At 42.6% G+C, this 18,242-nt stretch overlaps 1 protein-coding gene across 1 annotated transcript in view; it reads left to right on the top strand.

Annotated features, from left to right (window-relative positions):
* Positions 1–402: 402 nt before the first annotated feature.
* Positions 403–18,242, top strand: part of LOC117539379 (titin-like) — a gene marked incomplete at its 5' end in the record, with an annotated part of 38,549 nt that continues 20,709 nt past the window's right edge. Inside the window, 26 exon segments of the mRNA XM_034205529.1 lie at positions 403–684; positions 1,030–1,296; positions 4,004–4,276; positions 4,641–4,663; positions 4,665–4,788; positions 4,791–4,904; positions 5,941–6,114; positions 6,117–6,174; positions 6,176–6,198; positions 6,751–6,914; positions 6,917–7,013; positions 9,485–9,504; positions 9,506–9,676; positions 9,679–9,735; positions 9,737–9,752; positions 10,016–10,276; positions 10,876–11,136; positions 12,699–12,710; positions 12,713–12,790; positions 12,793–12,930; positions 12,933–12,956; positions 13,903–13,989; positions 13,992–14,043; positions 14,132–14,292; positions 14,770–14,906; positions 14,908–15,001. Of these exon segments, the coding sequence (XP_034061420.1) occupies positions 403–684; positions 1,030–1,296; positions 4,004–4,276; positions 4,641–4,663; positions 4,665–4,788; positions 4,791–4,904; positions 5,941–6,114; positions 6,117–6,174; positions 6,176–6,198; positions 6,751–6,914; positions 6,917–7,013; positions 9,485–9,504; positions 9,506–9,676; positions 9,679–9,735; positions 9,737–9,752; positions 10,016–10,276; positions 10,876–11,136; positions 12,699–12,710; positions 12,713–12,790; positions 12,793–12,930; positions 12,933–12,956; positions 13,903–13,989; positions 13,992–14,043; positions 14,132–14,292; positions 14,770–14,906; positions 14,908–15,001 (3,168 nt within the window).

Here is an 18,242-nt window from a genome sequence, read left to right as displayed (position 1 = left end):
TTCCACAAAGCTCAGTGTACGAGTCCGAGTCAAACCTCCCAGGTGGTACGTTTCAAATCCATCTTTCTTAGTCTGTGTACCCAGATGGTGTTCACCTTCTTGTGTTGGTTTTACTTTGACTATAAAGCCTCCAAGGTTTCTGACTGCCAAACATCTTTTATAAAAAGTTAACTGGACATTGTTTTTGGGTTTTAGTTGCCCTTTCATTGAAGAGCACAACAAAACGGGATCAGAAAAATGTGTCTAACTTTTAAATACTTGAAATGATTTGTAAGTCCCATGGAAGACGCCAGAAGGGGTCCCCCTGTCTAAACTATCGGGGGCTGCAGACACAAACTAAACTTGTGAGCAAACGAGGCGTGAATCCTAATTAAAGTCTAACGTGATATTTCCTCGTCGCAGCCAAGGCAGTGGTGAACTTCATCCAGAAGCTGGAGGACACCAGCGCCAACGAGAAGGACACCATAGTGACGTTCGAGTGTGAGACCAACGAGCCCTTCGTCAAAGTCAAATGGCTGAAGAACAACATGGAGATCTTCTCCGGAGACAAGTACAGGATGCACTCTGACAGAAAGGTCCACTTCCTGTCGGTGCTGGTGATCCAGATGAAGGACGCCGCAGAATTCTCGTGTGTGGTTATAGACGAGGAGAGCATCAGGACGAGCGCCCGGCTCCACGTAGAAGGTACTGAGAGTCCCTTCATGGGGTTATCATGGCTTAGTTTCTTATGATGATCTTTGGCTTTCTTTCCTTTTGTTTGGTTTCATCTCAGATTTCTTTCTTTTCAGACTTTCTTAGATTTATTTTTGGTTGGTTTCAGTTTTCTTTTGTTCACTTTGGTTTTTCTTTAGCTTCTTTGGTTTCTTTAGGTTTTGGTGGTTCTTACCTGAGTCTTCTTTGGTTTGATCCTGGTTCACTTTAGTTGTAACTTGATCTTTTGTTTTATCATCGTTTAGTTTTTCTTTGTCTTTCTGGAGTTGAGTTGGTTGTATCTTGGTGTGCGATGGTGTGATACCTTTCTGTACCCAGGTGCTGCCCTGGAGCTGAAAAAGCCCCTGGAGAACATCGAGGTGCCGGAGACTTACTCCGGAGACTTCGAGGTGGAGCTTTCTCGTGAAGACACTGAGGGCAGCTGGTTCTTCGGAGACAAGGAGATCTCCGCCAGCAGCAAATACGTCATTTCCTCCCGCAGAGGCCGCCAATCCCTGTCCGTCAAAGACGTGAAGAAGACAGACCAGGGGAAATACACCTTTGTGTGTGGAGAGCTGAAGACCAGCGCCTCCCTGAAGATGAAGCGTAAGCATAAGACGCCTATAACCAGCTGGGATTATTATGACTGATATCGCAATTGTGATATCATTTGGGAATGAACCTTACTCACATTATCATGTTGTGATTTGTTAAAGAGTATCTGTACCAAACAAGGATGTTTGTCAAGTCTGAAGAATCATCCCTGTAACTTCACAATACTCCACATATTTTCACATATTTTGCCTAAATTTTGCTCTAACTTGGATTTTGATATAATTTTGATAGCTTTTAGATAACATTTATATCACATTTGGACCATTTGGACACATTTGGACACATTTGGATAATATTTGGATACTATTTGGACACATTTGGACACATTTGGATAACATTTGGATAACATTTAGACACATTTGAACACATTTGGACACATTTGGATAATATTTGGATACTATTTGGACACATTTGGACACATTTGGATAACATTTGGATAACATTTAGACACATTTGAACACATTTGGACACATTTGGACACATTTGGATAATATTTGGACACATTTGGACACATTTAGACACATTTAGACACATTTGGATAATATTTGGACACATTTGGACACATTTGGACACATTTGGACACATTTGAACACATTTTGATAATATTTGGACACATTTAGACACATTTGGATAATATTTAGACACATTTGAACACATTTGGACACATTTGGATAATATTTGGACACATTTAGACACATTTGGATAATATTTGGACACATTTAGACACATTTGGATAATATTTGGACACATTTGGACACATTTGGACACATTTGAACACATTTGGATAATATTGGACACATTTAGACACATTTGGATAATATTTGGACACATTTGGACACATTTGGATAATATTTGGACACATTTGGACACATTTGGACACATTTGAACACATTTGGATAATATTTGGACACATTTAGACACATTTGGATAATATTTGGACACATTTAGACACATTTGGACACATTTGGACACATTTGGACACATTTAGACACATTTGGATAACATTTAGACACATTTGGATAATATTTGGACACATTTAGACACATTTGGATAATATTTGGACACATTTAGACACATTTGGACACATTTGGACACATTTGGATAACATTTAGACACATTTGGACACATTTAGACACATTTGGATAACATTTGGATAACATTTAGACACATTTGGACACATTTGGACACATTTGGAGACATTTAGACACATTTGGATAACATTTGGACACATTTGGACACATTTGGACACATTTGGATAACATTTAGACACATTTGAACACATTTGGACACATTTGGATAATATTTGGACACATTTAGACACATTTGGATAATATTTGGACACATTTAGACACATTTGGATAATATTTGGACACATTTGGACACATTTGGACACATTTGAACACATTTGGATAATATTTGGACACATTTAGACACATTTGGATAATATTTGGACACATTTGGACACATTTGGATAATATTTGGACACATTTGGACACATTTGGACACATTTGAACACATTTGGATAATATTTGGACACATTTAGACACATTTGGATAATATTTGGACACATTTAGACACATTTGGACACATTTGGACACATTTGGACACATTTAGACACATTTGGATAACATTTAGACACATTTGGATAATTTGGACACATTTAGACACATTTGGATAATATTTGGACACATTTAGACACATTTGGACACATTTGGACACATTTGGATAACATTTAGACACATTGGACACATTTAGAACATTTGGATAACATTTGGATAACATTTAGACACATTTGGACACATTTGGACACATTTGGACATTTAGACACATTTGGATAACATTTGGACACATTTGGACACATTTGGACACATTTGGATAACATTTAGACACATTTGAACACATTTGGACACATTTGGATAATATTTGGACACATTTAGACACATTTGGATAATATTTGGACACATTTAGACACATTTGGATAATATTTGGACACATTTGGACACATTTAGACACATTTGGATAACATTTGGACACATTTGGACACATTTGGACACATTTGGACACATTTAGACACATTTGGATAACATTTGGACACATTTGGACACATTTGGACACATTTGGATAACATTTGGACACATTTGGACACATTTGGACACATTTGGACACATTTGGATAACATTTGGATAACATTTGGACACATTTGGATAATATTTGGACACATTTGGACACATTTAGACACATTTGGATAACATTTGGATAACATTTGGACACATTTGGACACATTTGGACACATTTGGACACATTTAGACACATTTGGATAACATTTGGATAACATTTGGACACATTTGGACACATTTGGATAACATTTGAACACATTGGACACATTTGGACACATTTGGATAACATTTGGACACATTTGGACACATTTGGACACATTTGGATAACATTTGGACACATTTGGATAACATTTGGACACATTGGACACATTTGGATAAATTTGGACACATTTGGATACATTTGGACACATTGGACACATTTGGATAACATTTGGACACATTTGGACACATTGTTGCTGTGTTTATCGCCCCCCGCAGTGCGCCTGGTGACGGTGATGCACCCTGAGATAATAACGTCTGGTGTAAAGTCCTATATTTATCTGTAGTGTTGGTTATTATAACATCTGTTTATCGCCCCGCAGTGCGCCCGGTGACCCTGCGCAGGCCGCTCAGCGACCTGACGGTGTGTGAGGGCGACATCGCTCAGCTGGAGGTCCGCTTCTCCCAGGAGAACGTGGAGGGCAGCTGGATGAAGAACGGGACAGCCGTCATCGCCTCGGACCGGGTCCACATCGTCATCGACAAACAGATCCACAAGCTGCTGCTGGAGAACGTGAGCCGCGAGGACGCCGCCTCGTACGCCTTCATCGTGCCGGCTCAGGACATCTCCACCTCCGGGAAGCTCAGCGTGCAGAGTGAGTGACGCTCACGGCTTTAGGGGCGTTCTGGGGAATTCGGGGGCATTTTGGACTGTTATTGCTGTTTTATTGGGATTCTCTTTGGTTCCATTTGGTTTCCTTTGGACTTGTTGATCTTATCCTGGTTCTCTTTGCATTCGTCCTGATGTTTATGCAGATTTTATTAGTTTTCATTTGGACTTGTAGCTTTTCTTGGTTTTATATCGTTTGTTGGTTGGTTTGATCTCAGTTATCCTGAGTTTTCTTTGGTGTTATTCTGGTTTTATGCAGATTTTATTTAGATTTATCTTTAGTTTTTCTTCGCTTGTCTTTAGTTTCTGGCGTCAGATCATTGATTGTCTGTACGTCTCCTTCCTCGCAGCGATCGACATCGTGAACCCGCTGGAAGGACGTTTCCTCCGTCGAAGGCACGAAGGCGGTGCTGGAGACGAAGATCTCAGCGCAGGACGTTCTCTCTGTGAAGTGGTTCCTGAACGGGAAGCTGCTGACGGCCAGCGATCGGGTGCAGATGGTGTCGAAGGATCCAAGCAGAGGCTCGTCTTCAACCGAACCTTCGCCTCCGACGAGGGCCGATACAAACTGGTGGTCGGGAAGGTGGACACCAGCTGCAGCCTCTCCGTAGAAAGTAAGATTTCACCCTCCAGAGATCCTCCTCTTGGCTCCTGATCCCAGATCTGTGTCCTTTAGCTAGAGGGATGATTCAACAGAACAAGCCTAACTTTGAAACCTATTTTAGGACACTTCCTGACAAGAGAAGGAAACATTGACGGTTTCAATGGATTTGATTGCATCTTTTGTTTCATACTGTGTCCGAATTCTCACTCTCACTTAGGAAATGAGTCCGCTACAGCATTATGAACACAGGAATGTTGATACGTGCAATCGAGCAATTCTTGTTGTGCACTTAAACACAAGCTAGAGGGACAACTCTGACAGCAATGGATTCGTCAAATGTTTCTTGTTTAACGTCATTTTTTTAACCTTTTATTCAAAAATATTTGCTATTTTTTTTGGGCCAGATCAGCCTAACATTGGAGCGTCTTTTAGCGAAGTTCCCAACAAGCTACCAAGACCTGCTCATTGTCAATGGATTCGTCTGATTGGGTAGTTGCATAGGATATCAGGATTTAACTGTATCTTGGGAATTGAGCTTTTGGGGAAAAGCCAAACTATACAAGTTGTTAAGGCATTTCTAAAACAGCTAGACGGTATGATTTTGAAACATATTTTCGGCACTTCCGACAGGCTTTTTCGAGAGATTTTTACTGTCATTTAAGAAATGTGTCCGCTACAGTATAAAAACAGCAATGTATTGATCCGGCAATAAGTGACTTAGCTCTTTCTTTGGTCTAGTTGTTTTTTTCCTTTAGTTTTCTTTGTTTTAATTGAGTTAATAGAGCCAGAGAGGCTTCTATTCTGGCTCCATTAGCAATGAAAAGCAACTGTTAGAGAAATGATGTGAAGATTACTCATTTGGCAAAGTTTGAATGGGTGTCAAAGTTGTCTGCAAAAACAAAAAAACATGCCTTTCTCTAGATTATACAACTCCAGAAAGTATAGTGTAGGATCAAATAACATCAAGTGTGCGAGAAGAGAAAGTCTATAATTTAAGATCAGAATAATGACTTTGGTAACCCCCCCCCCTGCTGTGTTTCCCTCAGAGGTGCACATCGTGAAGCAGATGGAGGATAAGGTGTGCTCCGAGTCTCAGAACGTGACCTTCAGCGTGGAGGTTTCCCACGCCGGCATCGACCCGCTCTGGACCTTCAGGAACCAGCCGCTCAAAGCCGGACCCAAATACAAGATGGAGTCCAGCGGCAAGAAGCACTCTCTGACGTCGTCAACACCATGAAGGACGAAGAGGGAGCGTACAGCTTCCACGCCGAGAGAAGACGGCAGCGCCAAACTCACCGTCTCCGGTAAACTGCAGCTCTTAGACCTTATCAAGAAGACACATGTCAATATATAATATAACGGCGAGCAAGGGAGGTGATGACAGAGATGACTGGGGTTCATTTAGGATCAAAACTTATTAGTCCCTGATATGAAATAAGTGCATTTACCAGACTTAAAAACATTCAAAATGTTCTAATATTAAAATGGTAGATTTCCTATAATAGCGGAAAAACTCCAATAATATCCGATAAAAAAACATACAAATTCACGAGAAAATAACTTGAATATTTCTCATATTAAAGAGTTGAATTAGTGTTTTAAAAAATCTGAAAATGAACCTGAAAAATACTTGAATGAAATTGGTAAATGTCACTATTGTCACAATATTTTTTTGTTGTTGAATTTCTTTCTGGTATTATATGGATAAAGTTCCCAATAAAAAACTAAGAAAGATCACCAGAGAAAAGGTATTCTTTGATCATTTTCTTTGATAATATCCTTGATAATAAAGCGTTTATACCTGATAAGAGAAAGCGCTGAGTCCTGACCCTGTGTTTTCCCTGTTCCTCCTCCAGGGGGCGCCATCACGGTGCCTCTGCAGGACGTGACGGTGGCTGAGTCCCAGACGGCGGCGCTGGAGTGCGAGGTCGCCAACGCCTCAGCTGAAGGTTGCTGGCTGAGAGAAGGTCAGCCGGTCGACTTCAATGACAACAGTGACGAGCGAGATGAAGGGCTGCGTACGCCGGCTGCCTCATCTTCATCACCAGACCGCAGGACGTGGGGGAGTACAGCTACCAGGTGTCCAGCTCCAAGACCAGCGCCACCCTGAGGGTGGAGGGTGAGTTACAACAACAACAGAGAGGGGGGGAGTAAGAACAACCTGAGGGTAGAGGGTGAGTTACAACAACAACAACAACAACAGAGAGGGGGGGGGGGGGGAGTAAGAACAACCTGAGGGTGGAGGGTGAGTAACAACAACAGGGGGGTGGAGGGTGAGTTACAACAACAACAGAGAGGGGGTGGAGTAAGAACAACCTGAGGGTAGAGGGTGAGTAACAACAACAACAACAACAACAGAGAGGGGGGGAGTAAGAACAACCTGAGGGTAGAGGGGATTTACAACAACAACAACAACAACACAGAGAGGGGGGGGGGAGTAGAACAACCTGAGGGTGGAGGGTGAGTAACAACAACAACAACACAACAGAGAGGGGGGGGAGTAAGAACAAACCTGAGGGTAGAGGGTGAGTTACAACAACAACAACAACAACAACAACAGAGAGGGGGGGGGGAGTAAGAACAACCTGAGGGTGGAGGGTGAGTAACAACAACAGGGGGTGGAGGGTGAGTAACAACAACAACAGAGAGGGGGTGGGGAGTAACACACAGGGGGTGGAGGGTGAGTAACACAACAACAGAGAGGGGGTGGGGAGTAACAACAACAGGTGGGGTGGAGGGTGAGTAAACAACAACAAGGGGGTGGAGGGTGAGTAACAACAACAGGGGGTGGAGGGTGAGTAAACAACAACAGGGGGTGGAGGGTGAGTAACAACAACAGGGGGGTAGAGGGTGAGTAACAACAACAGGGGGTGGAGGGTGAGTAACAACAACAGGGGGTGGGAGGGTGGAGTAACAACAACAGGGGTGGAGGGTGAGTAACAACAACAGGGGGTGGAGGGGTGAGTAACAACAGCAGGGGGTGGAGGGTGAGTAACAACAACAGGGGGTGGAGGGTGAGTAACAACAACAGGGGGTGGAGGGTGAGTAACAACAACAACAGAGAGGGGGTGGAGGGTGAGTAACAACAACAGGGGGGTAGAGGGTGAGTAACAACAACAGGGGTGGAGGGTGAGTAACAACAACAGGGGGTGGAGGTGAGTAACAACAACAGGGGGTGGAGGGTGAGTAACACCAACAGGGGGTGGAGGGTGAGTAAACAACAACAGGGGATGGGGTGAGTAACAACAACAGGGGGTGGAGGTGAGTAACAACAACAACAGAGAGGGGGTGGAGGGTGAGTAACAACAACAGGGGGTGGAGGGTGAGTAACAACAACAGGGGGTGGAGGGTGAGTAACAACAACAGGGGGTGGAGGGTGAGTAACAACAACAACAGAGAGGGGGTGGAGGGTGAGTAACAACAACAGGGGGTGGAGGGTGAGTAACAACAACAGGGGTGGAGGGTGAGTAACAACAACAGGGGGTGGAGGGTGAGTAACAACAACAGGGGGGGGAGGGTGAGTAACACCAACAGGGGGTGGAGGGTGAGTAACAACAACAGGGGATGGAGGGTGAGTAACAACAACAGGGGGTGGAGGGTGAGTAACAACAACAGGGGGTGGAGGGTGAGTAACAACAACAGGGGGTGGAGGGTGAGTAACAACAACAGGGGGGGGAGGGTGAGTAACAACAACAGGGGGTGGAGGGTGAGTAACAACAACAGGGGGTGGAGGGTGAGTAACACCAACAGGGGGTGGAGGGGGTGTAGTAACAACAACAGGGGTGGAGGGTGAGTAACAACAAAGGGGGTGGAGGGGTGAGCGAAACTAGAAATAAAATATTTTATATCAGAATTTTGAGAAAAACAGTCAGAATTCAGAAAGAAGTAATGTATTTTTTCTGAAAATCTGACTTTTCCCCAAAAATTCTGATAAAATTTACTAAAAAAAATGTTTTTACAATATTTTCCAAAAATCTCACAATTCCGAAATAAAAATAAAATAATACTTTTTTTTTCTTCAGGGTTTTTTACCTACAAATATTATCATTTTATTTATTTATATAAACGTGCCACAACTTGGAGGAAAATACCACATGTGTCTTTACTTAAAACTATACTAAAGATATCTTTGACTACTTTGAGGGTCTTTAGTGTCCCCTCTGGTGCCCCCTGACAGGACACATGTTCATCTGCACATCAAATAAAAATATAAATACATTATTAATTGGAAGAAATAATAAATATTATAAACTAAAAAATGAATCCACAAAAATTATGTAAAATGATTAAAGAACAATTATACAAAATAGAAGAAATTAATAAAATATTAAAGACAGTAAAAAAGGGGTTATTGCTAATTAAGAGATTTGTTTTCTTTATATTATTACTATAATACACAATTTTCTAGAATTTGCCAGAGTTTGGGAGCGTAGTGGACTAAAAATAAAACAATTTAGTGTGACTTTAGGAATATTTAAAGCCTCTAGATGCCGTGTGGTCCCTGTGTTTAATATATGCTGCTGTGAGGGGACTGTCCCTCTGGTGCCACCTGGTGGTGATCCTGATGGTCTCTGTGTTCCTGACCTGCAGCGGTGAAGATGAAGAAGACCCCTGAGGAACCAGACGGTGACGGAGACCCAGGACTCGGTGTTCTCTCTGGAGCTGACGCACAGCGGGGTGAAGGGCTCGCAGTGGATCAGGAACGGAGTCGAGCTGCAGAACAGCCACAAGTTCCAGATGTTCTCCGAGGGAACCGTGCACACTCTGAGGGTGAAGAGCTGCAAGCACGCAGGACGAGGGGGGTCTACTCCTTCAAGCTGGGGAAGCTGTCGGCCAACGCCCCGGCTCAACGTGGAGAGTGAGTGGGGCGGGGTATCTTATGAGGGATTCTAATACTAGTTCATATTTTAAATTATTATATTATTATTATTTTATTTCTTTGTATTTTGGAGTAGTACATTTAAAAAAAAATACAATATGCATCAGTCAGTGTTTTCATTAATAGGCATCTCCACACCTCGCTCTGATGAGTCAGTGTTTCATTAATAGGCATCTCCACACCTCGCTCTGATGAGTCAGTGTTTAGCATTGACCTGTTTTAACCTTCAATATGTCCCGCAGCGATTAAGATCGTGAAGAGATAAAGGGACGTGACGTCTCTTCTGGACGGCACCGCCTCCTTCGAGCTCAGTCTGTCTCACGACGACATCCCGGTCCGATGGACCTTCAACGGCTCGGAGCTGAAGACCAGCGAGAAGATCCAGATCCTGTCGGAGAGGAAAGCTCACAAGCTGGTTCTGCAGAACGTGGACCAGAGCCTCGCGGGGAGTACAGCGCCGGTGGTGGGACACCTGCAGTGCAGCGCCACGCTCACCGTGGAGGGTAACTGTTATTATTATAGTGACAGAGTTGAATCACCTGCAGCGCCGTCTATGCCCTCTTTAAGTAGAGACGAGATTAGGGCTGCACGATATATCGTGTCGATAATTCTTTTTTTTTAGGACGTGCGATATTAAGTAGGCAAATGAACTCAAACACGTCATGTTACAATTCTTTTGCTGCTTGCTGCAAAAGGAAAAGCTACTTGAGTGAGTGACCTGCAGGCTCTGCATGCACAGCAAACCACCAATCACAACCATCCTTGATCAGATCACAGCTAACCGAGCTAGCTCAGCTCGTTGCTCTGGTAACTGACGATCCAGACGTCCGTGACTAAAATCCTTCATCCGGTTAAATATCGTTAAAAAAAGACCAATTGTATCATTACAGTTCAAGAGAGGATGGTTTGCGGACAAAAAAAACGGTCTTGTCTTCAATTCCTGTATTCCTGTATTTTTTCATATCGCAATGTCAGTTTTTTCCAACATCGTGCGGCCCCAGTAGAGACACCGAGGCCCTCTAACGTGACGTCTGAGTGTGATGGTATTCCTGCACCAAGCCTCTGAAGAGCGTCATAAAGTACTTCTTCTCTTCTCTTTTAGCCCTGCGTGTCACCAAGCCTCTGAAGAGCGCCTCGGTGCCGGAGACGCACACGGCGTCCTTCGAGTGTGAGGTCTCTCACTTCAATGTGCCGTCCACCTGGCTGAAGGACGGCGTGGACATCGAGATGAGCGACAAGTTCAGGATCGTGGTCCAGGGGAAACTCCACCAGCTGAAGATCACCAACACGAGCCGAGAAGACGCCGCCGAGTACACGTTCGTGTGTGGGAACGACCGAGTGTCCGCCAAGCTCACCGTCAGCCGTAAGCCTCTCATTCAATCTAAAGAAATCCATAGAGTCTGAGGAGAGAGAGGCTGGTGCTCTCCGACATGTTTGCATCTTCTGTTCAGTCAGAATGTACCGTCACCCTTAACAACGGAAGAGGATGAGCGAGACACCGTAATGTTAGAGATCTGAAGAAAATAAAACGAGTTTTGAGAAAAAAAAGTCAGAAATCTAAGAAAAAAAATTTGAATTCTGAAGTTTTGGGAAAATTGTATTTATTAAAAAAATATGTATTTTTCAGAATTCTTTGGAGAAAACTGATTTTTGAGATTTTCAGGAAAAAAAATGTTTTAACTTTTAATTTGCTTGAGATAAAACAAGTCTGAATTTGCCATTTTTGAGAAGAAAGTATAAAAAATCAATATTTTCAGAAAATAGTAATAATTCTGCCTTTTTTTCACAGAATTCTGGAAAAAAAATGTTACCTTTTTTTCTGAAAGTCAAATAAATCTCACTGTTTTCTAAAAATTTCAGAAAAAACTTATATTTCTTTAAATAAAAATGTTCCCAAAAATCTCAGAATTCAGATTTTTTTTCTTAGATTTCTGACTTTTTTCTCAAAACTCAAATTATTTGTAATTTTTGGTCAGATCTCAAAACGTTTCCACATGTGGCCCTCATCCTCTTCCGTACGTAAGACTTTCAAATCACTCAACATATAAAACATCAGGAAGTGCTTTCTCACGGGGTCTAAACATCCTGATCTTAGAGTTTCTGTGTGCTGACATTCACAAGAAACACTGAAAAGCACCATGATGTCACAGCGATGTCACAGCGATGTCACAGCGTCCCCATGGTGTAACTAGAGAGGACACACACAGCCACCAGTACAGATATTATAACGGAAGTACAGATCATTTCATTTAGCTGAGGCTTTTATCCAAAGCGACTTACAATAAGTGCGTTCGACCAACAAGACACAACCTTGAAGAAAACAGAATCATGAAGTACATCAGGTTTCATAGAGCCAAACATTTCAAGTGCTACTCAACTGGCTTTAGATAAGCCAGTCCTTTATTAGTATAAAGTGCTTTGTTAGTAATTCTATAGCTGGAAGTGGAGTCGAAAAGAGATGAGTTTTCAGTCTGGAAGGTGTGTAAGCTATCTGCTGTCCTGATGTCAATGGGGAGCTCATTCCACCATCTGGAGCCAGGACAGCAAAAGATCAGGTGGTAGATGATTGCAGGGTGTTGGATCTCTCCCTTTCAACACTGGCACTTCATGAGATCACCAGAATAACCAGAAAGTATTGAATAGAAAATACATGTTTACCAAACTCTTGTGAGTGAGGAGACTGTGCCAAACATAACAACCACAAGGCCTTTCCATCCCTTTAAATCCACGTGGGGGGCACCAATTCCCTCATTGACATATCCTAAGAAGTACTGACTGTATCCCTCATGTTTTTAAAGTCTTCCGAGTTAATGAATGCCCCCCCCCCCTTAGTAGATATCTTCAGAAGTACTAAGTGTCCCCCCCCCCCGTGCAGTAGATATATATAATAAGTGTCCCCCCCCCCCCCCCCCCCCCCCTCTGCAGCGGTGCTCATCACCTCATGCTGAAGGACCTGAGGGCTCAGGAGAGAGACTCCATCACCTTGGAGGTGACGGTGAACCAGGAGAACGTGAGCTACAGTGGCTGAAGAACGGCGTGGAGGTGAAGTCGTCTGAGCGCGTCTCTGTGAGGAGCCGGCAGCTCTCGCACTCCCTGAACATCAGGAACGTGCACTTTGGAGACGGAGGAGAGTACAGCTTCGTGTCCGGGTCCTCCTCCTGCCCGCAAGCCTCTACGTGGAGGGTGAGTCCGGGGAAGGGCTGCTAGGGTGGGGGTTATGGAGAGGGGGTTATAGAGAGGGGGTATAGAGAGGGGGTATGGAGAGGGGGTATCGAGAGGAGGTATGGAGAGGGGGGTATAGAGAGGGGTATGGAGTGGGGTATAGAGTAGGGGTATAGAGAGCGGGGGTATAGAGTGGGGTTATAGAGTGGGGGTATAGAGTGGGGGTATAGAGAGGGGGTACGGAGTGGGGGTACAGAGTGGGGGTACGGAGAGGGGGTACGGAGTGGGGGTACAGAGAGAAGGTACAGAGAGGGGGTACGGAGGGGGGGTACGGAGTGGGGGTACGTCGAGGGGGTACAGAGTGGGATACGGAGAGGGGGTACGGAGAGGGGGGTACGGAGTGGGGGTACAGAGAGAAGTACAGAGAGAGGGGTACGGAGAGGGGGTACAGAAGAGGGGGTATAGAAAGGGGGTACAGAGAGGGGGTACAGAGAGGGGGTACAGAAAGGGGGTATAGAAAGGGGTACAGAGAGGGGGGTATAGAGAGAAGAGATGGAAGAAAACTGAGATTCTCTGATACCAAAGAAGTGATTAGTCATTAGGTGGAGAGCAAAGAGACCACGGGACCCCCCGGTGATCAGGCAGAGCAGGGCTATGAGACACAAACACCAACAACACTGAGCTTGAAGTCGTTATTTAGTTAAAAACTTCATTTATTATCAATCAGGGAGAAAAGATAGCAATGGAGTCTAACGTGGAAGGTGAGCCCCGGGATGTGTTTAACAGAGGACTGGGGGGTTTTCATAGTTTAATGATGGGATGTGTAGTTGATGAGAATTTAAGGGTGGATCAGAATGTTCAAACATAGAATAGAACATTTAGATAAATAAATAAAACAACAGATAAAACATCATCATAATAATAATAGTGTAGCATTGATGTAATTGTGAACCCTCCTGTGTCTCAGCTCGAGTGATCGAGTTCACCAAGAAGATCAAAGACATAAAGGTCACGGAGAAGAAGAAGGCCGTGTTCGAGTGTGAGATCTCCGAGCCAACGTGCAGGTCGGCTGGATGAAGAACGGCCAGGAGCTGGAGCAGGAGGGCAGGTGAGAGAGAGAGAGAGAGAGATAATATGTACATCCTAACCTCTGACACAGAGCGTGTTGTTAACCTGAGTCTCCGTGGTGCGTTCAGGTTCTCGGTGACAGCGGAGAAGTTCGTCCACCGGCTGATGATCCAGTCGGTCAGGATGTCGGACGCCGGAGAGTTCTCTGTGGTCGCCGGGTCGAGCGTCTCCAGAGCCCAGCTGGTGGTGGAGGGGAGAGACGTCCGAATCTCTGACCCCCCCCGAGAGGGTCATCACGGTGAGGGGGGGGCACTCATTCATGCTAACATCTATTAACTAAGAGAAAGAGGAAACTCTCAGGAACAGAGAGGGGGTCTCAGAGATAGCCAGATAATCATTTCTGACCATTTACAAGATTACAGTCGTAGATTTAGGAGTAAAATAAGGGCTTTTCTGAGAATAAAGTGGTAAATTCACGAGAAAATCTATTAGTTTTTGGGGATTCTGTTCATCAAGTTATTCTCTGAATATTTGAGCATTTCTTTGAGATTTTAGCAGTAATTAAGCAGAATACAAACAGTCAGAAATAAGCGAAAATAACAAAATTAACAACCGGGAAATTCTCTGAGAATAAACGAATCATAATGTGAAAGTAATCATGGAACATCTTAAAGTAGAGCAATGTTCCTGGAAAGAACAACATGGCTTTACTTGGATCCAAAACAAGAAACGGTAAATAATAAATAAATCCAAACTGATTCCCGTCTGCAGGTTCTGGAGAAGCAGCGCGCCACCTTTGAGCTGGAGGTGAACGAGGACGAGGTGGAGGGCCGCTGGCTGAGGAACGGCGTGGAGATCCAGTTCTCTGTGGAGCAGCGCTTCAACTACGTCTGCATCCGGAGGGATTCACCGCCTCACCGTGACGGAGACCTTCAGGAGCGATGCGGGAGAATACACCTTCATCGCCGGGAAGAACCGGACCACCATGAACCCTCCGAGTCAACCGTGAGTCCAAGGTCACACATCCTGTACTCAGGTACAAGGTCACACATCCTGTACTCAGGTACAAGGTCACACATCCTGTACTCAGGTACAAGGTCACACATCCTGTACTCAGGTACAAGGTCACACATCCTGTACTCAGGGTACAAGGTCACACATCCTGTACTCAGGTACAAGTACACACATCCTGTACAAGGTCACACATCCTGTACTCAGGTACAAGGTCACACATCCTGTACTCAGGTACAAGTACACACATCCTGTACTCAGGTACAAGGTCACACATCCTGTACTCAGGTACAAGGTCACACATCCTGTACTCAGGTACAAGGTCACACATCCTGTACTCAGTTACAAGTACACACAGCCTGTACTCAGGTACAAGTACACACATCCTGTACTCAAGGAGAAGTACACACATCCTGTGCACAGGTACAAGTACACACAGCCTGTACTCAGGTACAAGTACACACATCCTGTACTCAGGTACAAGTACACACATCCTGTACTCAGGTACAAGTACACACATCCTGTACTCAGGTACAAGTACACACATGCTGCACTCAAGTACAAGTACACACATAATTTACTCAAGGAGAAGTACACACATCCTGTACTCGGGTACAAGTACACACAGCCTGTACTCAGGTACAAGTACACACATCCTGTACTCCAGTAGAAGTACACACATCCTGTACTCAAGTAGAAGTACACACATCCTGTACTCAAGTAGAAGTACACACATCCTGGTCCTACAGGTTTTTTTGTTCAACATGTGAGAAGTAGAAAGTACAGGTATTTGGGTTCAACATGTAAGAAGTAGAAAGTACAGGTATTTGAGTTCAACATGTAAGAAGTAGAAAGTACAGGTATTTGAGTTCAACATGTAAGAAGTAGAAAGTACAGGTATTTGGGTTCAACATGTAAGAAGTAGAAAGTACAGGTATTTGAGTTCAACATGTAAGAAGTAGAAAGTACAGGTATTTGAGTTCAACATGTAAGAAGTAGAAAGTACAGGTATTTGAGTTCAACATGTAAGAAGTAGAAAGTACAGGTATTTGAGTTCAACATGTAAGAAGTAGAAAGTACAGGTATTTGGGTTCAACATGTAAGAAGTAGAAAGTACAGGTATTTGAGTTCAACATGTAAGAAGTAGAAAGTACAGGTATTTGAGTTCAACATGTAAGAATTAGAAAGTGCAGGTATTTGAGTTCAACATGTAAGAAGTAGAAAGTACAGGTATTTGAGTTCAACATGTAAGAAGTAGAAAGTACAGGTATTTGAGTTCAACATGTGAGAAGTAGAAAGTACAGGTATTTGAGTTCAACATGTGAGAAGTAGAAAGTACAGGTATTTGTGTTCAACATGTAAGAAGTAGAAGTACAGGTATTTGTGTTCAACATGTAAGAAGTAGAAAGTACAGGTATTTGAGTTCAACATGTAAGAAGTAGAAGGTACAGGTATTTGAGTTCAACATGTAAGAAGTAGAAAGTACAGGTATTTGAGTTCAACATGTAAGAAGTAGAAAGTACAGGTATTTGAGTTCAACATGTAAGAAGTAGAAAGTACAGGTATTTGAGTTTAAACATGTAAGAAGTAGAAGTACAGGTATTTGTGTTCAACATGTAAGAAGTAGAAAGTACAGGTATTTGAGTTCAACATGTGAGAAGTAGAAAGTACAGGTATTTGAGTTCAACATGTACGAAGTAGAAAGTACAGATATTTGAGTTCAACATGTGAGAAGTAGAAAGTACAGGTATTTGAGTTCAACATGTGAGAAGTAGAAAGTACAGGTATTTGAGTTCAACATGTAAGAAGTAGAAAGTACAGGTATTTGAGTTCAACATGTGAGAAGTAGAAAGTACAGGTATTTGAGTTCAACATGTAAGAAGTAGAAAGTACAGGTATTTGAGTTCAACATGTAAGAAGTAGAAAGTACAGGTATTTGTGTTCAACATGTAAGAAGTAGAAAGTACAGGTATTTGAGTTCAACATGTAAGAAGTAGAAAGTACAGGTATTTGTGTTCAACATGTAAGAAGTAGAAGGTACAGGTATTTGTGTTCAACATGTAAGAAGTAGAAAGTACAGGTATTTGAGTTCAACATGTGAGAAGTAGAAAGTACAGGTATTTGTGTTCAACATGTAAGAAGTAGAAAGTACAGGTATTTGGGTTCAACATGTAAGAAGTAGAAAGTACAGGTATTTGAGTTCAACATGTAAGAAGTAGAAAGTACAGGTATTTGAGTTCAACATGTGAGAAGTAGAAAGTACAGGTATTTGTGTTCAACATGTAATAAGTAGAAAGTACAGGTATTTGTGTTCAACATGTAAGAAGTAGAAAGTACAGGTATTTGTGTTCAACATGTAAGAAGTAGAAAGTACAGGTATTTGTGTTCAACATGTAAGAAGTAGAAGTACAGGTATTTGTGTTCAACATGTAAGAAGTAGAAAGTACAGGTATTTGTGTTCAACATGTAAGAAGTAGAAAGTACAGGTATTTGTGTTCAACATGTGAGAAATAGAAAGTACAGGTATTTGTGTTCAACATGTAAGAAGTAGAAAGTACAGGTATTTGTGTTCAACATGTAAGAAGTAGAAAGTACAGGTATTTGTGTTCAACATGTGAGAAGTAGAAAGTACAGGTATTTGTGTTCAACATGTAAGAAGTAGAAAGTACAGATATTTGTGTTCAACATGTAAGAAGTAGAAAGTACAGGTATTTGTGTTCAACATGTAAGAAGTAGAAAGTACAGGTATTTGAGTTCAACATGTAAGAAGTAGAAAGTACAGGTATTTGGGTTCAACATGTAAGAAGTAGAAAGTACAGGTATTTGTGTTCAACATGTAAGAAGTAGAAAGTACAGGTATTTGTGTTCAACATGTAAGAAGTAGAAAGTACAGGTATTTGTGTTCAACATGTAAGAAGTAGAAAGTACAGGTATTTGAGTTAAACATGTGAGAAGTAGAAAGTACAGGTATTTGAGTTCAACATGTGAGAAGTAGAAAGTACAGGTATTTGTGTTCAACATGTAAGAAGTAGAAAGTACAGGTATTTGTGTTCAACATGTAAGAAGTAGAAAGTACAGGTATTTGAGTTCAACATGTAAGAAGTAGAAAGTACAGGTATTTGAGTTCAACATGTAAGAAGTAGAAAGTACAGGTATTTGAGTTCAACATGTAAGAAGTAGAAAGTACAGGTATTTGTGTTCAACATGTAAGAAGTAGAAAGTACAGGT

Source organism: Gymnodraco acuticeps, unplaced genomic scaffold (assembly GCF_902827175.1).
Source record: "Gymnodraco acuticeps unplaced genomic scaffold, fGymAcu1.1, whole genome shotgun sequence".
NCBI classification, from domain to species: domain Eukaryota; kingdom Metazoa; phylum Chordata; class Actinopteri; order Perciformes; family Bathydraconidae; genus Gymnodraco; species Gymnodraco acuticeps.
Note: the sequence above shows the minus strand (reverse complement) of the source record. Positions and strands in the feature narration are given on the sequence as shown.